This window comes from Cinclus cinclus, chromosome 31 (assembly GCF_963662255.1).
Source record: "Cinclus cinclus chromosome 31, bCinCin1.1, whole genome shotgun sequence".
NCBI classification, from domain to species: Eukaryota; Metazoa; Chordata; class Aves; order Passeriformes; family Cinclidae; genus Cinclus; species Cinclus cinclus.
The window spans coordinates 2,334,054-2,352,075 of record NC_085076.1 but is presented as its reverse complement, the minus strand read 5'-3'; the positions used below and the strand labels follow the sequence as shown (position 1 = coordinate 2,352,075).

General features: G+C 53.1%; 2 protein-coding genes across 8 annotated transcripts; one reads left to right on the top strand and one right to left on the bottom strand.

Moving 5' to 3' along the window:
• Nucleotides 1–199: 199 nt before the first annotated feature.
• SLAMF6 (SLAM family member 6) lies at nucleotides 200–5,424 on the top strand. Of its 6 annotated transcripts, none has more exons than XM_062511621.1 (9): nucleotides 200–277; nucleotides 1,275–1,565; nucleotides 1,644–1,913; nucleotides 2,186–2,212; nucleotides 2,737–2,832; nucleotides 2,992–3,036; nucleotides 3,578–3,606; nucleotides 4,032–4,115; nucleotides 4,762–5,424. In XM_062511621.1, exons 1-9 carry the CDS (start codon nucleotides 223–225, stop codon nucleotides 5,026–5,028), a joined length of 1,164 nt encoding a protein of 387 aa, XP_062367605.1. In that variant the 5' UTR covers nucleotides 200–222; the 3' UTR covers nucleotides 5,029–5,424. The 6 variants fall into 6 exon arrangements, with proteins under 6 accessions (XP_062367605.1, XP_062367604.1, XP_062367607.1 ...); XM_062511620.1 differs by having other exon boundaries at nucleotides 3,578–3,624; XM_062511623.1 differs by having other exon boundaries at nucleotides 3,578–3,624; nucleotides 4,721–4,929.
• A 5,573-nt stretch (nucleotides 5,425–10,997) lies between these two features.
• Nucleotides 10,998–17,008, bottom strand: VANGL2 (VANGL planar cell polarity protein 2). 2 transcript variants are annotated; one of them, XM_062511299.1, is made up of 7 exons: nucleotides 16,920–17,008; nucleotides 16,382–16,502; nucleotides 14,408–15,015; nucleotides 13,773–13,909; nucleotides 13,503–13,638; nucleotides 12,544–12,775; nucleotides 10,998–12,014 (listed from the first exon to the last, which is right to left on the bottom strand). In XM_062511299.1, exons 1-7 carry the CDS (start codon nucleotides 16,988–16,990, stop codon nucleotides 11,754–11,756), a joined length of 1,566 nt encoding a protein of 521 aa, XP_062367283.1. In that variant the 5' UTR covers nucleotides 16,991–17,008; the 3' UTR covers nucleotides 10,998–11,753. The 2 variants fall into 2 exon arrangements, with proteins under 2 accessions (XP_062367283.1, XP_062367284.1); XM_062511300.1 differs by having other exon boundaries at nucleotides 13,779–13,909.
• Nucleotides 17,009–18,022: the final 1,014 nt, after the last annotated feature.

Below are 18,022 nucleotides of genomic sequence, written 5' to 3'. Positions count from 1 at the left end.
TTCACCTCTGTGGGAAAACACATTGCGTTGTTGTATTATGCGTGGCAAAAGTTGCATTTTGGGCTCCTGCTGTGAGCTTCCTCCTCCTCTTGCGTGCCATTTTCCATTTCAAGTTCTTCGCTCCACCCCCAGGTTTATGATTGGCAAACACCCTCGGTCCTCCTCTTCCAATAAAATTTGATGCACGCAGCGCCCCAGATCTTCCCTTTGCTCCGCCTGCCCATGGACAAATTTTGGACCTCGCTTCTTGCTCTGTGCATGCTCCTCCACCACACCAGTAAGTGCAGGTGCTCCTTGTCCCTTGGGAAGGAGCCCATGGAGGGTTCGGGGTGATTTTAGGGACCACCCCAGGAGCGTGGGGACGTGTGGGATTGGCCACAGGGATGGAGGATTGGGCAAGCTCCCAGGGATGGGGCAACCAGGGAGGATAAAGATGCCTAGGCCTGTTCCTTGGCTGTGGGAACCCTCAGCAAAGGAGGGATGAGCTCCATCCCAGCTCCAGCCTCTGCTCCAGGCGTTCTCCAGACATCCTCCTCCTCTCCTGCTCCTCTCCCCTTTGCTTCTCAATTTTTTTGGAGGTCCTGGGGTGTGTTTTGTTTGAAACGAGGGGAAATTAGACAAAATCTGACCGCAGCCGTTCCGTTCAGCCTCTGAGCGGTTTTATCACACTCCTCCATCCTGTAGCTTTGTTAATAAGCGTATTTCCTACAAGCATATCTTCATCCAACAGTTTCTCCTTTCTCGTGTTTGGAGAAATTCTGTTGTCTGCACCCCAGAGATAGCTGAGGCTGAGGGGGCCAGAAATTCTGAGCCAGGATCAGTTCCCTGTTCAAAAAACTGGGAAGAAAATCTCCACTCCCAGTCTAGACTGGGAACAAAAACATGCTGAAAGAAGTTTCTTTTTTAAAAAAAAAAGTGGGAAGTCGAAAACGATGAAAAATACTTCTTCTTTGAATTTGCGTCAAAGATCACTGGGGGGAGGGAGGGATCCAGAGGGAGCTTGGATCTTGTCCTTGGCTGCATCCAAATGAGTGAGGGAGTATTCTCACCTTGGGTCTCGTGGGATCCCACCTGGAATGGGGAGATCCCACCCTTCCATGAGCCCCCTGCCTTCAAACGGCCCCAGACCTGATGGACTTTGTTCTCTGGGTTTAGCAACTTCATCCCGCCTTGATCCCACCTTGATCCCAGCTTTTAATCCCATCTTCATCCCTCCTTCATCTCACCTCCGTCCCACCCTCACCCCACGTTCTCTCCCCTCTTTCTCTCCCCAGTGAGCAACACCATGGAGCTGATCAGGGTCGTGGGTGAGTCCGCGACCTTCCTCATCCACGACACGAGAGGCGGAGAGGCAGCAGTGTGGAGTTTTGGGAGCAATCCCATAGTGACTGTGTCATTTAAAGATCCTTCTCAACTCATATTTTTAAAAGACAAATTCAGAACGCGTTTCACCATCTCCGAGATGGGCCGTGCACTCAGCATCTCCAAGCTGAGGCTGAAGGATTCAGGGACCTACTCTGTAAATATTAACGGAAAAATATCCACCTTCACCCTCCGTGTGTACAGTAGGTGCTTTTAGTGATTTTTGGGGTTCTTTTACACTAAAAAAAAAAGAGATTTCTGACCCTGCCCCATGCCCCCAGGTGAGCTGGCAGAGCCCACGGTGACCTGCGAGGCCCAGAACTGCTCAGGTGAGAGCTGCTCCATCTCCCTGAGCTGCTCCACGTCCGGCACTGGGCTCGGGAACGTCTCCTACACCTGGAGGGTGGGAAATCATTCTAAGACATGGGAAGAGAGCTCCGTGGTGCTGCAGGTGAATAAATCCTCCTCCTCGGAGCCGTTGACGTGCACGGCACAGAACCTTGTGAGCAACAGGAGCGTCACCGTCACCACCAGCAGCGTGGTCTGCTCAGGTGAGAGCCGTTGAAAGGTGGAGGGAAAGGTGGGATGGGCTGATCCGGCTCCCCTGAGAGCCAGAAAAAGGTGGGAATTTGGGGATGGGATTTGGGGATGGGATGGGATGGGAATGTTGAGGTTGGGATGAGCTGATCCCACTCCCCTGAGAGCCAGGAGAATTTGGGAATTTGGGGGCTGGGCTGGGCTGATCCCCCTCTCTGGGTCTCTGTTTTTTTCCCGGGATGCAGCAGGAGCTCTGACCCCTGTCCCTGTTCTCTTCCCTCACCAGAAATCTCCACGCGCCCTCCCGACCTCGGTGAGCTGCCACATCCAGCCGTGGTTCTGAGTGTCCCTGAGTGTCCCCAAATGTCCTTGAGTGCCCAAGGCAGCTTTTCCATGTCCAGCCGAGAGGGGAGGCTGAGCCCAACACTCTCCAGCTCCTCCCAAAATCCCTTCCCAGGGAATGCTCAGGCTCTTCCCAGAGGTCCCAGGGACAGGACAAAGAGTGGTGACCATGACCCCAACCCCAAATCCCATAGCCAGCCCCCGACTCCCCCCTCTGGAGCCATCCCAAAGCCACCTGGCTGTGTCCCTGTGTCCCCTGCTCTGGGAGATCTCCTGAGTTTCTTTCCAGCCCAACAACTGTGGGATTTGGGGATTTGGGGATTTGGGGATTCTCTCCCACTGCTTTCTCCAAGCCGCTTCTGCCCTGTCTTGGAGTGAGCTCTCCCGGACTGAGAGATCAGGGAAGGATTGGAGGCTGAATTCCCTCTGCTCCCCATGCCAGGAAGAGCCGGAATTATTTTGGGATGCTGCCACTGGATCTTCTCCCTTTTCCAGGCGCCCACTCCAGCAGCAGTGGCAGAATCTGGATCATGGCTGGGCTTGGAGTGGCGCTTTTACTTGGTCCCCTCCTGCTCTTGTGGAAATCCACAGGTGAGCATGGAAAAACATCCCTGGAGTCCTGGGAAGGAGGTGGGACCTCGGAGGGGGCACAGACCAAGGATGGGGTGGATTTGGGGCAGATTTGGGGTGGGTTTGGAGTGAATTTGGGGTAGATTTGGGATTCTCCTGATTTTGTTGCATCTCCCCCAGGCTGGAGGAAACTCCTTTGCACCAAATCCACGCCTACGGATCCAGGTGGGATTCTGGGCGAGTCCCCTGCCCTTTTTCCTGGTGGGAATATCCAGGGAATTGCATTTAGGGTCACGGGGATCATCGCCAGTGCCGTGGTTTGGGGTCGGAGCTGAAGGACCCTGACCCTTCTGTCCTGTCTGGTCCTGAAATTTAGACCCAAAAATGGGATTTTAAAGGATTCAAATCCCCCTCTGTCCCCTCTGTTCCATGAGAAATAAGGGGATCTTGTGAAGGAGAAATAAATGGATTTTGCTCTCCAAAAGCAGCGAAAAATTTGGGGTTTAAACAAAACAGCCACAACAACAACAACAACAAAAACTAAAAAAAAAAAAAAATCGGATTTTCCCTGTCCTTGGTGCTGGAAATTCATCCCAATCCCACAGCGCCCAGGGAAGGTGGGATGAGGAGCAATTCCTACCTCCAGCAGCTCCGAGGGGTTTTGGGGGGTCAAGGATTTACCCAATCCTAAACTCCTGCGGTTGGGATTTCCCTCCAGGGTGATTCCCTGCATCCCAAATTCCTGTTTTTCCCCCCCCCCTTTCAGTGTCTGCATCCAACACTGTGTACGCTGAGGTGAGCTCTTCCCAGCAGGTGAGTCCGGGGGTCTGTGTCCTCTCCGGGGTCACCCCGGGGTTGGGGACACCGTGAGGACACCGTGGGGACACCACAGGGACAGCTGGACAATCCCTGGCTACTTTTGAAAATTCCAAGGGGGTTGTGCCACAGCTGGAGCTGACCCAAGCGTGCCTGAACTGCCCCAAAACTCCGTGCCCAGCCCCAAAAACTCCCAAAGGGAGGGATCAGAGGAAAAATGAGATTTTGGGGGTTAAAATCATCCATTCCATGGGCGGGGACCCTTCCCACTATCCCAAGGTTCTCCAGCCTGGCTTTGGGATGGGGTGACACTTCCAGATCTTGGAGGGATCTCTGGATTTGGGATCTCTTTCCCCAACACCCAGCCCTAAAACATTTTTTTTAAAATCCTTTCTCCCCCCCAGCACGCCTCTAACGGAATTAAACCCAAACTGGGGGATGGGGAACCCTCCACAACCATTTATTCCCTAGTCAAGCGTCCAGACCAGGTGAGCTAGGACACCCCAGGGTGGGGATGGAACCCCTGGAGTTGGGGTCCTTAAAACAAATCCACGGATCTCCCTGCGAGGGTGGGATCAGCTCCTGCGATCCCAAACCAAGCCCGAGGTCCTTTGGCGTTGCAGACGGATGCTGGGACGAAAGAAAATGTCACCACGACTGGCCTGGAACTTGTCTAGAAGGACCTGAGCCTGGTTTAAAGGAGCTGGAGCTGGTCTAAATCTGAATTCCCTTTAGGGCTCCTAGAAATCCTCTAGAATGAGCAGGTCATAATTTAAAGGACCTAGAACTGATATAGACTAATTTGAATCTTCTGTTCTGCATGCAAAGCTGGTCTAGAATGAGCTGGACCTGATTTAAAGGACTTAGGCCTGGTTTAGACGGACCTAGGTCCTGTTTAAGGGTCCGGCAGACAGACCCCCACAATGGGATTCTGAGATGTTTGCTGAACAGCTCCAACATTCCCAACCTCACTGTGAACTTGGATTTCAGGATGTCCCCTTTCACTCCTCATCACTGCTGCCTCAGTTTCCCTCCCACCAGGCTCAGTTTGGGATTTTGGCTCCTTTGGGATCTTTCTCCTTGATTTTGGCAGCTCCCTGGGACTCAGGCTCTTTTTCCATCTCTCTCACCGAGCTCCTGGAACAAAATCTGACTCCCAGACAGACTGAGGAAGACTCTCAAATGTTTATTTTTCCAATGGAATCCTGGAATTCCCGAAGTTGGAAAAGCCCTCCAGGACTCGGACTAACACTGGTCCCCCTGACCAAAGGTTTCCCCGGACACCTCCAGGGACAGGCAGTTCCAAACTGTTCCCTTTTTGTACGGAAAATTGTAAGGAAAATTTTCTTTTTAGTGTGGAGCATTCATTTTTTCTTCGTCTGTAAAACAGCTTACCTATAAATAATGCCTTCATGAAGTCTATTTTTTTTTTTTATCTGCTCTTTCCTCTGTGTTTTTTATCTCACAAAACTTCAATTTCTCGGCTGAAAATAACCCCAGGAAGTTGAATTGAGAACTTTGCACTTCCGTGTGGTTTCATCACCTGCGCCCCCTTCCCCTCACCACCTCCGAGACCTGTCAGATGTTCTGTACCCTCCAAAAAATAAAATAAAATTAAAATAAAATAAAGTAAAATAAAATAAAATAAAATAAAATAAACAAAAAATCAGCCCCACCAAATCCCTGCAGGGTCAGGATTTCAGGATCTGGGATTTTGGGATTTTGGGATAGCTCGGAAAGAAAACAACACGTGGAGAGAGACTTTGATGTGTTTGGAGATGGGGTTTTGATTTTGGGGGGAGTGATTTGTGCTGTGCTGCTGGAGCTGGGGATCCCAACAGGAATTTGGGGATTCCCAACAGGAATCTGGGATTGGAGAAACAGCTCCATGGGGTGGAGAAATGATCCAAGGGGTGGACAAATAAATCCATGGGATTTTTACATGGAACAGAGAAACAATTCTACGGGATGGAGAAGTAATCCCAAGGAATGAAAAAATAAATTAATGGGGTGGAGAAACAATCCAAGGGGTGGAGAAATGAATCCAAGGGGTGGAGAAATGAATCCATGGGGTGGAGAAATGAATCCATGGGGTGGAGAAAGGGCTTCATGGGGTGGAGAAATAATTCCATGGAATGGACAAATAATTCCATGGAAAGGAGAAACAACCTCGGGGGATGGAGAAATGACCTCGGAGGACGCTTTTCAGCCATTTCCCCCTGAATTTCACCACCTTTGCTCACCAACAGCCGCTTCCTGCGAGTGAAAAGGGGAAGGAAGAAATTTCAGAGGGGCCGGAGCGGGGATGGGGCCCCGCAGGATGGGCCCGAGGGGTTTCGGGGGATTCTGCCTCGCCCTGCTCTGCTCTGGGGTCGGTGAGTGGGGCCGGGGGTGCTGTGGGGTGCGGGGCTGGAGCGAGGATGAGGAGGATGAGGAAGAGGAAGGGGCTGAAGGCAGCGGGTGCAGCTCAGGGAGGTCTCTTTAGGGTTTTTCCAGGGGGGTTAAGTTCAGCTTTAGGGTTGAGCTCGGCTTTGCTGAGCCTGGTTTGTGGATTTCAGGAGGGGTTTGGGGTGTTCTGAGCTGTCCCAGCACCCCAGATCCATCCCAATCCACCCCGGGCCGAGCACCAGGAGGGGCTTTAGAACCATTTTGGGGTGGTTTTGTTGATTTTGATTTCGGCAGGGCCACGAACGGAACTTGGATGGTCCTGGTGGCTCCTTCCACCTCACATCCCACAATTCCACACCCCAAATGGGGATATTTTGGGATATTGCAGGATATTTTGAGATATTTTGAGGTATTTTGAGATATTCTGAGTTAATTTTTAATTTCCTGCTGGTGGCATAATCCCAAAACCTCCTGGGTTTTGGAGCAGACCCAGCTCAGCTCCTCCCCTCTCAGATTTCAACATCTAGAACAAAACAACCCTTTGGTTTTGTCTTCTTGGGGGCAGGATGTAAAACCTACAGGATGTGGGGTCGCTGTTCTGCTCTCCAGTTCAGCCCCTGCAGAGATGTGAGACATCCTGAGCTGAAAAACCCACCCGGATCATCCGATCCAACCCCAGGACATCCCAAAATCCCAAAATCCCTCCCCTGTGTCCAGGAGAGTTTTCCCAAACCCTCCTGGGGGCTTTCGGGGTCAGGATCATTCCCTGGGGAGCTCTTCCGGAGTCCCAAAACCCTCTTGGAGCAGAATTTTCTGGATCTCCATCCTAAATCCCACCCGGAACATCTCCAGTGGTTCCTGGGATCCCATCGCCACTCCCTCAGAATTCCCAGGATTTCCTTCCCTCTCCTCTTCTCCAAAATTCCTTTTTGGGGCCCCACCTGCCCTGTCACCCCATGGCCATGTCCCCAAACTCTGTCCCACATCCTCTGAGGGGACACTGGGGTCGATATTCCCATTCCTGATCCTTGGATTTGGGGAGAATCGACGGGAACGGACAAATCCCATTCCCAGCTCTCGGCTTCCAAGAAGAGGAATCCGGGAACGGGAATGTCACCGAGGAGGTGCCGGAGGAGGGGACACGAGAGCCCCTGGAGCCATCGGGACACCCCGGCACAGCCAGAGGGGACGGGGACACGGTGACAACGTGGCCGAGGGTCACCAGGAGCCCTCCTGGGAGCGGGGACCTCGTGGTGACACCGGTGGGGAACCAAACCCGTGAGTTCTGTGGAAGGGGAGGGAGGTGGCACTGTCGTGGGAGCTGGGAATTGTCACCGTTTTGAGGAGGTGACACCGTCCTAGGGATTGGGAATTGTCACCGCTGTGGGGAGGTGGCACCACCCTGGAGATTGTCACCATTCTGGGGAGGTGGCACCGTCCTGGGAATTGTCACCATCGTGGGAAGGTGACACCACATGTGGTATTGTCACCGTCATGGGGAGGTGACAACGTCCTGGGGTTTGTCACCATCGTGGGAAGGTGACACCATCTGTGAGATTGTCACCATCGTGGGGAGGTGACAACATCCTGGGGTTTGTCACCATTGTGGGGAGGTGACAACACCCTTGGGGTCCTGCTGTCACCCTCCTGGGTGACCTGTCACCCCCCTGGAATGTCCCCAACTCCCGTTCCTGGTGCCTGTCATCCCCCGGCCACCTCTGTCCCCACAGGAATGTCCCCAGGTGTCCCAGCCCGGTACTGGTCCCCCGTCATCTTTGTGGTGCTGGCCCTGCTCGTGCTCTTTGTCACCTACCAGAGGACCAAGGACAGAGGTCAGACCTTGATGACAGAGCCCCCCAAAAACCCCAAAACCTCTGGAGGTGACAGCCCCAAAATATCCAGAAACCACAACCCCAAAATATCCAGAACTCGCAACCCCAAAAACTTCCACAAAACAAAACCTAAAAAGATACAGAAATGCCCCAAAACATCCAGAGGTCACAGCCCCAAAACCTCCGGAGGCCACATCCCCAAAATATCCAGAGGTCACAGCCCCAAAACCTCCAGAAGCCACAACCCCAAAATAATCAGAAATGCCCCTCAAGATCCAGAAACCATAACCTCAAAATATCCCAAACGCCCCAAAACCTCCAGAGGTCGCAACCCCAAAACCTCCAGAATTTCCCCAAAATGTCCCTTTTTGGGGTGCAGCACCATCAGGGGGATCCTGATCCAAAAAAAAAAAAAAAAAAAAAAAACAAAAACCAAAACCTGGGACATTCCCCTTGCTCAGACCCAGCTCCAAAATTCCCCAAATTCATCCCAAATTTTCTTTTTTTTTTTTTTTTTTCCCCGCTCCAAACCCCAATTTTGGGGTACTTGGCAGCTCCATTTTGGGGTTTTCTAAAGGGGATTTTGGGTGGAAAAATCCAAGTTTTGGGTCTGTTCTGGTCACAGGGATCCGCGACCAGGTCATTGGCGGCAGCGACTCCTCAGGTGAGCCCGGTGGCAGTTGGGGTAACTGGGCTAACTGGTTTTACTGGTATCGTTTGTTTTATTAGGGTTTTTTTATTTTATTGGGGTATTTTTCAATCGGGGTGTTTTACTTTATTGGGATATTTTGATTTTACTGGGATATTTTCTTCAATGTTTTGTTCTACTGGGATATTCAGTTGTTCTGGGGTATTTTTTAATCAGGGAATGTCCCTTCCCATGGGGTTGGGACGATCCCAAAGCTCCTCCAACCCCAAACCATCCCAAAAAATCCCAAATCCCGAAAATACCCAGATCTCAGCCCAACCTTTCCCCTGCAGATTTGGGAGCTCTGGTCCAGTCCCAAGACCCCATCCCAAAAATCCCGACCCTACAGGTGAGCCTGGGCTGGGAAAACTATTCCGGGAGTTGGGAAGGGTCAAAGCCAGGTTTTGGGGGGCCCAAAGCTGGGTTTAGGGGGGCCCAAAGCTGGGTTTAAGAGGGTCAAAGCCGGGTCCTAACTCCTGGAGACCCCAGCTCGAGGATGCTCCATGGAATTCCCGACTCTTTTCCAGAGGGACAGGAAGGATCCCGAACCCTCTCCAGGACCGGAGCACACCGAGACCTCCTTTGGACAGCCAGACCAGACCAGGCCTGCGGTATTCCTGGGAAAAGGGAATTCCTGGGATAAAGGGGATTCCTGGGATAAAGGGGATTCCTGGGATAAAGGAGATTCCTGGGATAAAGGGGATTCCCGGGAAAAGGGAATTCCTGGGATAAAGGGAATTCCTGGGATAAAGGGGATTCCTGGGATAAAGGGGATTCCTGGGATAAAGCGGATTCCTGGGATAAAGGAGATTCCTGGGATAAAGGGGATTCCCGGGAAAAGGGGATTCCTGGGATAAAGGGAATTCCCGGGAAAAGGGAATTCCTGGGATAAAGCGGATTCCTGGGATAAAGGGAATTCCTGGGATAAAGGGAATTCCTGGGATAAAGAGGATTCCTGGGATAAAGGGGATTCCTGGGATAAAGGGAATTCCCGGGAAAAGGGAATTCCTGGGATAAAGGGGATTCCTGGGATAAAGCGGATTCCTGGGATAAAGGGAATTCCTGGGATAAAGGGACAATTCCAGCCTCTCCCAACTCCCAATTTTCCTCCTTTCCAGCCGGACTCGACCCCGAATGGCTCCTGAGGGTCCCAGGGGTGGCCCCAGTGGCCTTCAGGCCACCCCAAGGTCCCTCTGGTGTCCCCTGCCTGAGGAACAGCGCAATGAAGAGGGATTTTATCCCAAAAAATCCATGGAATATTTCTGCAAGGGATTTGGGGTCCAGAGGAAGGTTTGGGGGTGGGATAAGCACAACAGGAGTTGGGCATTGACCCCAAATCCTTAGGCCCTAAAATCCCAAATCCTTGACACCAGAGATGCCAAATCTAGATTCCAAATCCTTGGCCCCGCAACTCCAAAATCTGCCCCATAAATCCCAAATCCTTGATCCCAAATCCTTGGCCCTACAAACCCCAAACTCTTGGCCCCGTACACTCCAAATCCTTGACCCCACAACTCCAAGCTCTACCTCAAAAATCCCAAATCCTTGATCCCGCAAATCCCAAACTCTTGGCCCCACATGCCCCGAGTCAAAATGAATTTTTAAAAAAATTCAAAACAGGTTTCTTTTAATTAAAAAAAAAAAAAAACCAACAACAAAATTGTACAATTTTAGTTCCTCTATGAAAAAAAAAATAAAAATAGAAAAAAAAACAACCAAACACCAACGGAAAAAATTCCTACCACTGCCGGAATGCTCCGATCCACTGCAAAAAACCGGGAAAATCCAAGCTTTTTTTTTATATATTAAAAACCATTAATTTGACATTTTACAACTTTCTACACGCATGCACAAAAATCTCGGCTCTGCGGGGAAAACAAAATCCAAACCCAACCCCAAAAACGGAACCAGAAAAAGGGAATTTTTCTCTCCCAAAATTCCCAAATGGAATTGTGAGTTCCAACCTCCCACCCCCTCCCCCCCAAGGAAGATCCATCTGCTTTTTTTTTTTTTTTTTTTTTCAGGAAAATGCCCCAAAAGGCTGGAAAATGTTGGGAGCAGCAGAAGGGGGGGTTTGAAATTCCCCCTCCCCTCCAAAAAAAAAATTCCCCCAAAAAACTTCCCAAAAAAATGGGGATTTCCTGGAATTTGGATATGGGATGGATCCTCCCCCATTTTGCTACTGGTGCTTACTGGGGAAGCCTCCCCTGGCTCCAAAGTCTCCCTTTTTAGTGCTTAGGACAAAATCGACCCCAAAAATCCGACCCCAAAAACGCCTCCCTGGAATGAAATCCGGCACTTCCAACCCCACGAGGGTGGAAGTGGAAACTGCAGCAGGCTAAAAAAAAAAAATAATGGGAAAAATTCCAAATCCATCCGTGAGGTATTTGTGACCTTATTAAAAAAAAAAAAAAAAATCCCAAAAAACAGGAGAAAGCAAAAAAAAAAAAAAAAAATTTTTTTTTTTTTTTTTTGGCATCCCGATGGGAATTCTGTGGGATCACCGGGGGATGTTCGTTAAGGACCTCGTTGACCTCTCCCGGGAGCTCCTCAGGGTTATGGATCCAGGAGATGCCGCTGGAATTTGGGACCACCTCAGGAGCAGCAAAATCCACCCACCCCCACCCCAAAAAAAAAAAAGAAACCCCAATTCAACCTTCAGCTCCTCCATAAAAACCAGATTTTCACTCATTTTTCCAAAAAAAAAAAAAAAAAAAAGAAAACAACATTGGACACTGCCAAAACCTGGGATGCATCACGGGAGCTTTTCCACAGCAGCCACGGATCCTGGGGATGATCCCAAAATCCTTCTCCCCCCCAAAAAAATAAAAAAATCCCTTGGGATTCCAAAATCCCAGTGGTTTAAGGCCAGAGCCAGGACAATTGTCCAGGAGAAATCGGACAGGAGCAGAAGGTCTGCGGGACCCGGAGCTGCTCCAGGACGCTGGTGAAGAAGGAAGTTGGGAATTCTCGGAATTAGCCCTTGAGTTACGGCTCCAGAGGATCCGGATTTCGGGAATGAGGAGGAGGAGGAAGAGGAGGAGGAAAAGGGGCTCAGCCACCTCAAAAAGGACGAGTGGTCACGATCCCAGGAAGGCGCCAGAACCGGGAGCGGCTTTCCCGGATTTTCCACCACCCGACAGAAGCTGGGAGGAACCAAACCGGGAGATTCGGAGCCGGAAAAAATTTGGGAAAAAAAAAATCCCACCCGGGCCAAATCACACCGAGGTCTCCGACTGCAGCCTCATGATGAACTTGTGCGACTTGGGGTCCACGAATTCCTCGGAGAGCTTGAAGAACGGGATCTTCTTGGTGGACACCACCAGGCTGAAGTCCTGGCGCTTGAGCACGAAGACCACGCCGTCCTTGAGGCCGTTGGTCACCGGCTCCTCGCTGACCAGTGTCCACTGCTTGGCCAGCCAGCGGTCCTTGTGGTACTGGATGGTGGGACCGGCCGTCAGGTATCGCTCCAGGAAGGCCTTGGGAAAAGGGGGAGGACATGGGAATGTCACCTCCGGAGAGCTCGGCTCAGGTTTTGGGTTTTTGGAAGGGAAAACGACCCCGTGGTGCTTCTTTGGTTTTTTTTTTTTTTATTGTGTGTGTGGGGGGGTGGATTCTGTGATTTTTGGGGTTGAGAAAGAGCTCTGAGGTTGTTGAGTGTGAGTTGGTCACCCAGAATTCCAGGGATGGAACTCCAACCGTGCTTGAACCCATTCCGAGGACTTTTTCCCTTTTCCAGCAGGGATTTTTCCAAATTTCCCACCCTGGCACAGCTTGAGGCCGTTCCCTCTTGCCCCATTCCCTGGGATCAGATCCCAAAATCCCCCCCAGATCCCCCTTCTCTCCAAGCTGAGCCCCTCGGGATTCTCCATCCCCCTCTCCATCTCCTCCATTTCCATTCCCAGCTCCCCAAGAGAAAAACCCAACCCCAACCAGCTCCAACCCCTCGATTTCCCCACGGGATGATCCCAAACGGGATAAAAACCCCTCTGGGACATCTCTGGTCACCTTGGGGGTCATGTCATGGGTGATGCAGAACTCCAGGTGCTGCAGGATGCTCTCCATGGTGTGGTAGGGCTGCTGCTTGGTGGTCCTCAGGTATTTCTGCATGGCCCGGGCCATGGAGGCGAAGATGGCCTGGGCGGCCTCGCGCGGGTCCATGATCTCCCGCGGGTTCTTCTGGTCCTCCTCCTGCAGCCGCTTGATGTGGGTGAAGGCCTCTTCCACTGCCACCACCAGCCTGAGGGGACAGGGGGGACACCCCGTGGGGTTGGGGTGGGAAAGTCTTTGGGTTTGGGAGGGGAAAGTCCTTGGGTTTGGGGGTGAAAAGTCCTTGGATTTGAAATGGAAGGTCCTTGGTTTTGGGGGGGGAAAAGTCCTTGGGTATGAGGTGGAAAAGTTTTTGGGTTGGAAAACCTCTTGGGTTTGGGGTCAAAAACCTCTTGGGTTTGGGGTGGAAGAGTCCTTGGGTTTGGGGCAGAAATCGCCGTGGATTTGGGGTGGAAATCGCTGTGGATTTGGGGTGGAAAATCTCTTGGATTTGGGTGGAAAATACTGAGTTTGGGGTGGAAATCCCTGTGGGTTTGGGGTGGAAAAACACTCAGATCCGGGACAGAAAACCTCTTGAATTTGGGGTGGAAGACCTCTTGTATTTGGGGTAGAAAGCACTGTGGGCTTGGGGTGGAAGTACCAGTGAGTTTGGGGTGGAAAAGTCCTTGGATCTGGGATGGAAATCCCCCTAGATTTGGGATGGAAAACCCCTCGGTTCCATGATTGAAAATCCCTCAGACTTGGTAGGATTCACCCAAATTAACAACAGAACCCAAAAACTTTCAACCAACTCAACTGAAGACCCACCCAACCCAACCACCCATCCTCGGAACGAGCTGGCATTGCCCCCCGGGAATCTCCCCATCCACGGAATTTCCACCGCGGGAATTCCCAAACCCGCGGATCCTCCCGCCTACCTGGCGCGGCGTTTCCGCACCCGGCGCTCGTGCTCGGCCTCCTCGTAGTAGAACTCATTGTGGCTGTTGTCGCGGCGCCGCGCCGCCGCCGCGATCACTGCCCGCGACTGCCCCGTGGAATTGTTGGTGGAATTCTCTGCGGAAAAGCAGAACGAGCTCGGGAAAAGCACCCGGAGCTCCCCCTTCCAAAAAAAAAATTTTGGAGAGGAACGAAGAGCGGGGATGGAAAAACGGGAGAGGAGAAGACAAGGGGCAAAAAGGGAATCTCACCCTCGCCGAGGGAATAGACTTTAAAGCCGGACATTTTCTTGGAGAGGACGGATTTTGGAAGGTTGAGGAGGGCGGGGTTGTAGACCGGAAAGTCGTGGTAGTAATTCTCCAGGATCCACACGGCCGCCCGCTGGATGCTGCGGGGAACGGGGGGGGAAAACCGGAATGTGGAAAAAAATGGGAATGTGGGGAGGGCTGGGAATGTGTGAGGGGGACACACAGTGAGGGACAGGAGGGGCTGGGATGGAATTCCCAGGAAAAAATGTGGCTGGAAGTGTCTCCAAGGTCAGGTTGGGACGGTGGGAGGAGTCCCTGTGGATCTTCAAGGTCCTTCCAACCCAAAGCATTCCATGGTTCCACCAATTCCCAGGCCACCAAATCCAGATCCCCACCACAGGAACGTTCACCTAGGCCACCAAATCCCTATGCCCACCATGGGAACGTCACCCAGGCACAAAATCCCCATCCCCATCACGGGAACATCCATCCAGGACACCAAATCCAGATTCCCACCACGGGAACGTCCACCCAGGAGACAAAATCCCCATCGCTATCACAGGAACATCTACCCAAGGCCACCAAATCCCCGTCCCCACCATGGAAACGTCCACCCAGGCCATCGAGGCCATGCTCACCTGAGGTGACCGACGTTGTAGAAGCGGCTGGCGCCGTCGGCCGAGCGCACGGCCTTGAGCGTGAACTGGGGCTGGAGCTGCCTCAGCTCCAGCAGAACCACGGCCAAGTAGTGGACGAAGAGCAGAGCGTCCACCAAGGAGACGGCGAACTGCACCACGCCCCGGTAGTTGCGATCCCGGGAATCCAAGATGCGGACGCCGTAGAAAAGCCAGTAGGAGACGACGAGCAGGAAAACCAGCACCATGAGCAGGGCGCGGAAGACGAAGACGCGCGGGAAGAAGGCTTTGGGCCGGCGGAAGAACAGGGCCCAGCTGCCCAGCAGGAGGATGAGGAGTTTGAAGGCCACCGAGATGAAGAGCCCCTCGCAGGGAGTGCCGCAAGGCTCCAGCTCCTCCCGCCACAGCAGCTGAGGGAGGAGGAGGAAGGCCAAGGGGGTGAGGAAGGCCAGGAGAGCCAGGGCCACGCCCAAGGCCACGCCCAGGTGGCGGGAGCAGTCCAGGTGGGCGCTGTCCTCCATGTCCTTGGTGATGCGCGTGAGGTCATCGTGGGAGATGCTGTGCTCCGACGTCCCCGTCACCACCGTGGTGGTCTCGCCCCAGTTGTCATCCTGGGGAGGGGACAGGGACGTTCTGAGGGGTGGGTCCGTGTCACACCTGAGCCAGGTGACGACATCACCTCCGGGACCTCCCACCCACAATTCCAAACCAGGAATTGTCACCCCGAGGAGGGGGCAGGGGACATCCCAAGGGATGGTTCCCGAATTCCTCCAATCCCAGAGGGACATTCCCTGCTCCACACCCCATCCCACCCATCCCACCTCCAATCTGGGAGCGCTTCCCGGAGCCATCCCCCTCCTCAGGATGGCAGAACCTCAGCCTGGACCTGGACCTGCAGCGATTCCGCCGGGAATTTTTCCCCCTGGGAAAGCTCCAGCTCCGGCAGGAGCAGCTCTGGGATCGGGAAGTTCCCGGATTTCCTGGTGAACCCCCCCGGGCTGGCAGGGCCAGCAGGGACGTGCCCAGCACACCCCCGCGCTGCTGCCCGCGCTAGGAGGGCTGGGAATTGTCAGGAATTGCTGGGAATTGTTGGGAATTGCTGGGAATTATTGTTGGGAATTGTCAGGATTTGTCGGGAATCGCTCCGGACATGCCCTTCCCTGCTCCAGAACCCCCTCTCCCAACCAGAGAGGTGCCAAAAAAAATTCCGGGATTTCTGCCCAGCTGGATTCCTTCCCACACCCCTGCCCGTGTGTCTTTCCCTCATCCTGGTTTTGGGAGCTCAAACATTCCCAAAGCTTCCTGGCACAGGACATCCCTGGAATTTTTTTTTTTTTTGTCCTGTGTTGGAATTTTCCCCACAAATTTCTGCCTGAAAACCGGGAAATTCTTCCCAGTGAGGGTGCCTGGCACAGACTTTTCCACAGATTCCTCATCCCTGGAAGTGCCCAATTCCAGCTTGGAGCAGCCCGGGATAGTGGGAGGCGTCCATGCCCAACCAATTCCATGATTCCATGGATTTCATCCCAAAGGGCAAAGCGGAGCCTGAGGCTTTCCAGAGGGACGGGAAGGGCAGGTTTGGGTTTGGGAGCCGCATTCCCAGGAAAAGCTGGGAATGTTGGAACATGAAAAGCGCCGGAGCCGCCGGCGTGGGCGGCTTGGGAGAGGATGAAAGGCCAGGATCGGGCTCCGCAGAGTCCGGAGCGATTCCAGAATTCAGGAATGAGGGGCACCCCTGGGGTGGGGGCAGCCTCTTGTGTCCCATCCAGGCGGGAATTTGGGGCAAATCCTCCAGGTTTGGATCAGATCCTGGGGGCGTTTTCCAGTCCCGAGGCGCCACCGGAGCCGCGTCCTCTTTCATTTTCTCATTTTCTCCTTTTCCCGGGACCGGCCCGACCGGCTCGACCGCCCCGCCGGGAAATTCCGCCGGGAAGCTCCCGGATCCCACCCTGGGGATTCCAAACTTTCCCCGCTCACCCTCTCGTCCCCCCGCGTGGATTCGTTGTCCAGCAAAGGCTCTCCCGGTGCTTGGATCGTCACGGATTTGTCCCCGCGCGTCCCATCCCGGCTTTTGGAGCGGTGCCGCTCCCGTCGATCCCTGGGGAGAGCAGGGGGAGGGGGGGAAAAAGTGGGGAAAAGCGGGAAAAAGAGGGGAAAGATTGGGGGAAAAAAGTGGAGGGAGAATGTGGGGGAAAAGCAGGAAAAAAGGGAAAAGGGTGGGGAAATAAGCGTGGAAAAAAGCAGGAAAAAGTGGGGAAAAGTGGGGCAAAAAGCGGGGGGAAAAGGGGAAAAAAGCGGGGAAAAATTGGGGGGGAAAGAGGGAAAAAAGTGGGGGAAAAAGAGGGAAAAAAGTGGGGGAAAAAGAGGGAAAAAAGTGGGGGAAAAAAAAGGGAAAAAAATTGGCAAGGAAGTGAGGAAAAGAGCAGTGAAATAAGTGGGAAAAAAAGTGGGAAAGAAGCAGGGAAAAGCAGGATGGGGACACCCCATAAGGCCAGGGAACGCCGGGATCGCTCACCTGTGCTTGCGGGAGCCGCGGGAGTGGCCGGATTTGTAGGAATATCCGGAATATTGGGACTCATTATCCATGGCGTCGGAACGCCGGGATTTGTGCCGCTCCAGGATGTGGGATTTGGGTTTTCCCGGGAGAGCGGCCAGGGCCTCCTTCAGCGGGGGCTTCTTCAGGCCCAGGGGCACCTTCAGGAAGTCGACCGTGACCTTGAGGGGCTCAATTTTGTCACCTTGGGGTGGCCTCGCTCAGGAGAAAAGGACACGGCCACCTGTGGGGACACACGGGGACACCGTCACTGGTGTTGGACCAGTACGGACCGGTATGGATCAGTATGGACCGGTATGGATCAGTATGGACCAGTATGGATCAGTATGGATTGGTATGAACCAGTATGGAGCAGTATGGACCAGTACAGATCAGTATGGACCAGTACGGACCAGTATGGAACAGTATGGACCAGTATGGACTAGTATGGACCGGTATGGACTAGTATGGACCGGTATGGACCAGTATGGACCAGTACGGATCAGTATGGACCAGTACGGACCAGTACGGTTCAGTATGGACCAGTGTGGACCAGTACAGATCAGTATGGACCAGTACGGACCAGTATGGATCAGTATGGACCAGTATGGACCAGTACGGACCAGTACGGTTCAGTATGGACCAGTATGGATCAGTACGGGGCGAAAGGTCCCAGAGAGCCTCAGATTCCAGCATCCCATTCCCTGCTGGGAAATGGGGCTGGGAAAGGGAATTTAGGATTGGGCAGGGAAAGAGAATTCGGGGTCAGTAGGGAAAAGGGAATTTGGAATTATTAGGGAGAGGGAATTTGGGATGAGCAGGGAGAGGGAATTTGGGATCTGGGGCTGTGTCCCCCCTCCCGCCTTGGGAATCTGGGAATGCTGGATTCCATTGGGATGATCCTGCCAAATCCTGCTGCCTTTTCCCGAGGGTTCTGGGAGAATCCAGACACCCCAATCCCCCATGGAACCCCTGGATCCATCCCAAAGGAATCTGGATCCCGTTGGGAATCCTGCCGAATCCTTTTCCCAAGTTTTTGGGGGAATCCGGACACCCCAAACCCCGCAGTTCGGGAGGCCCCGGCT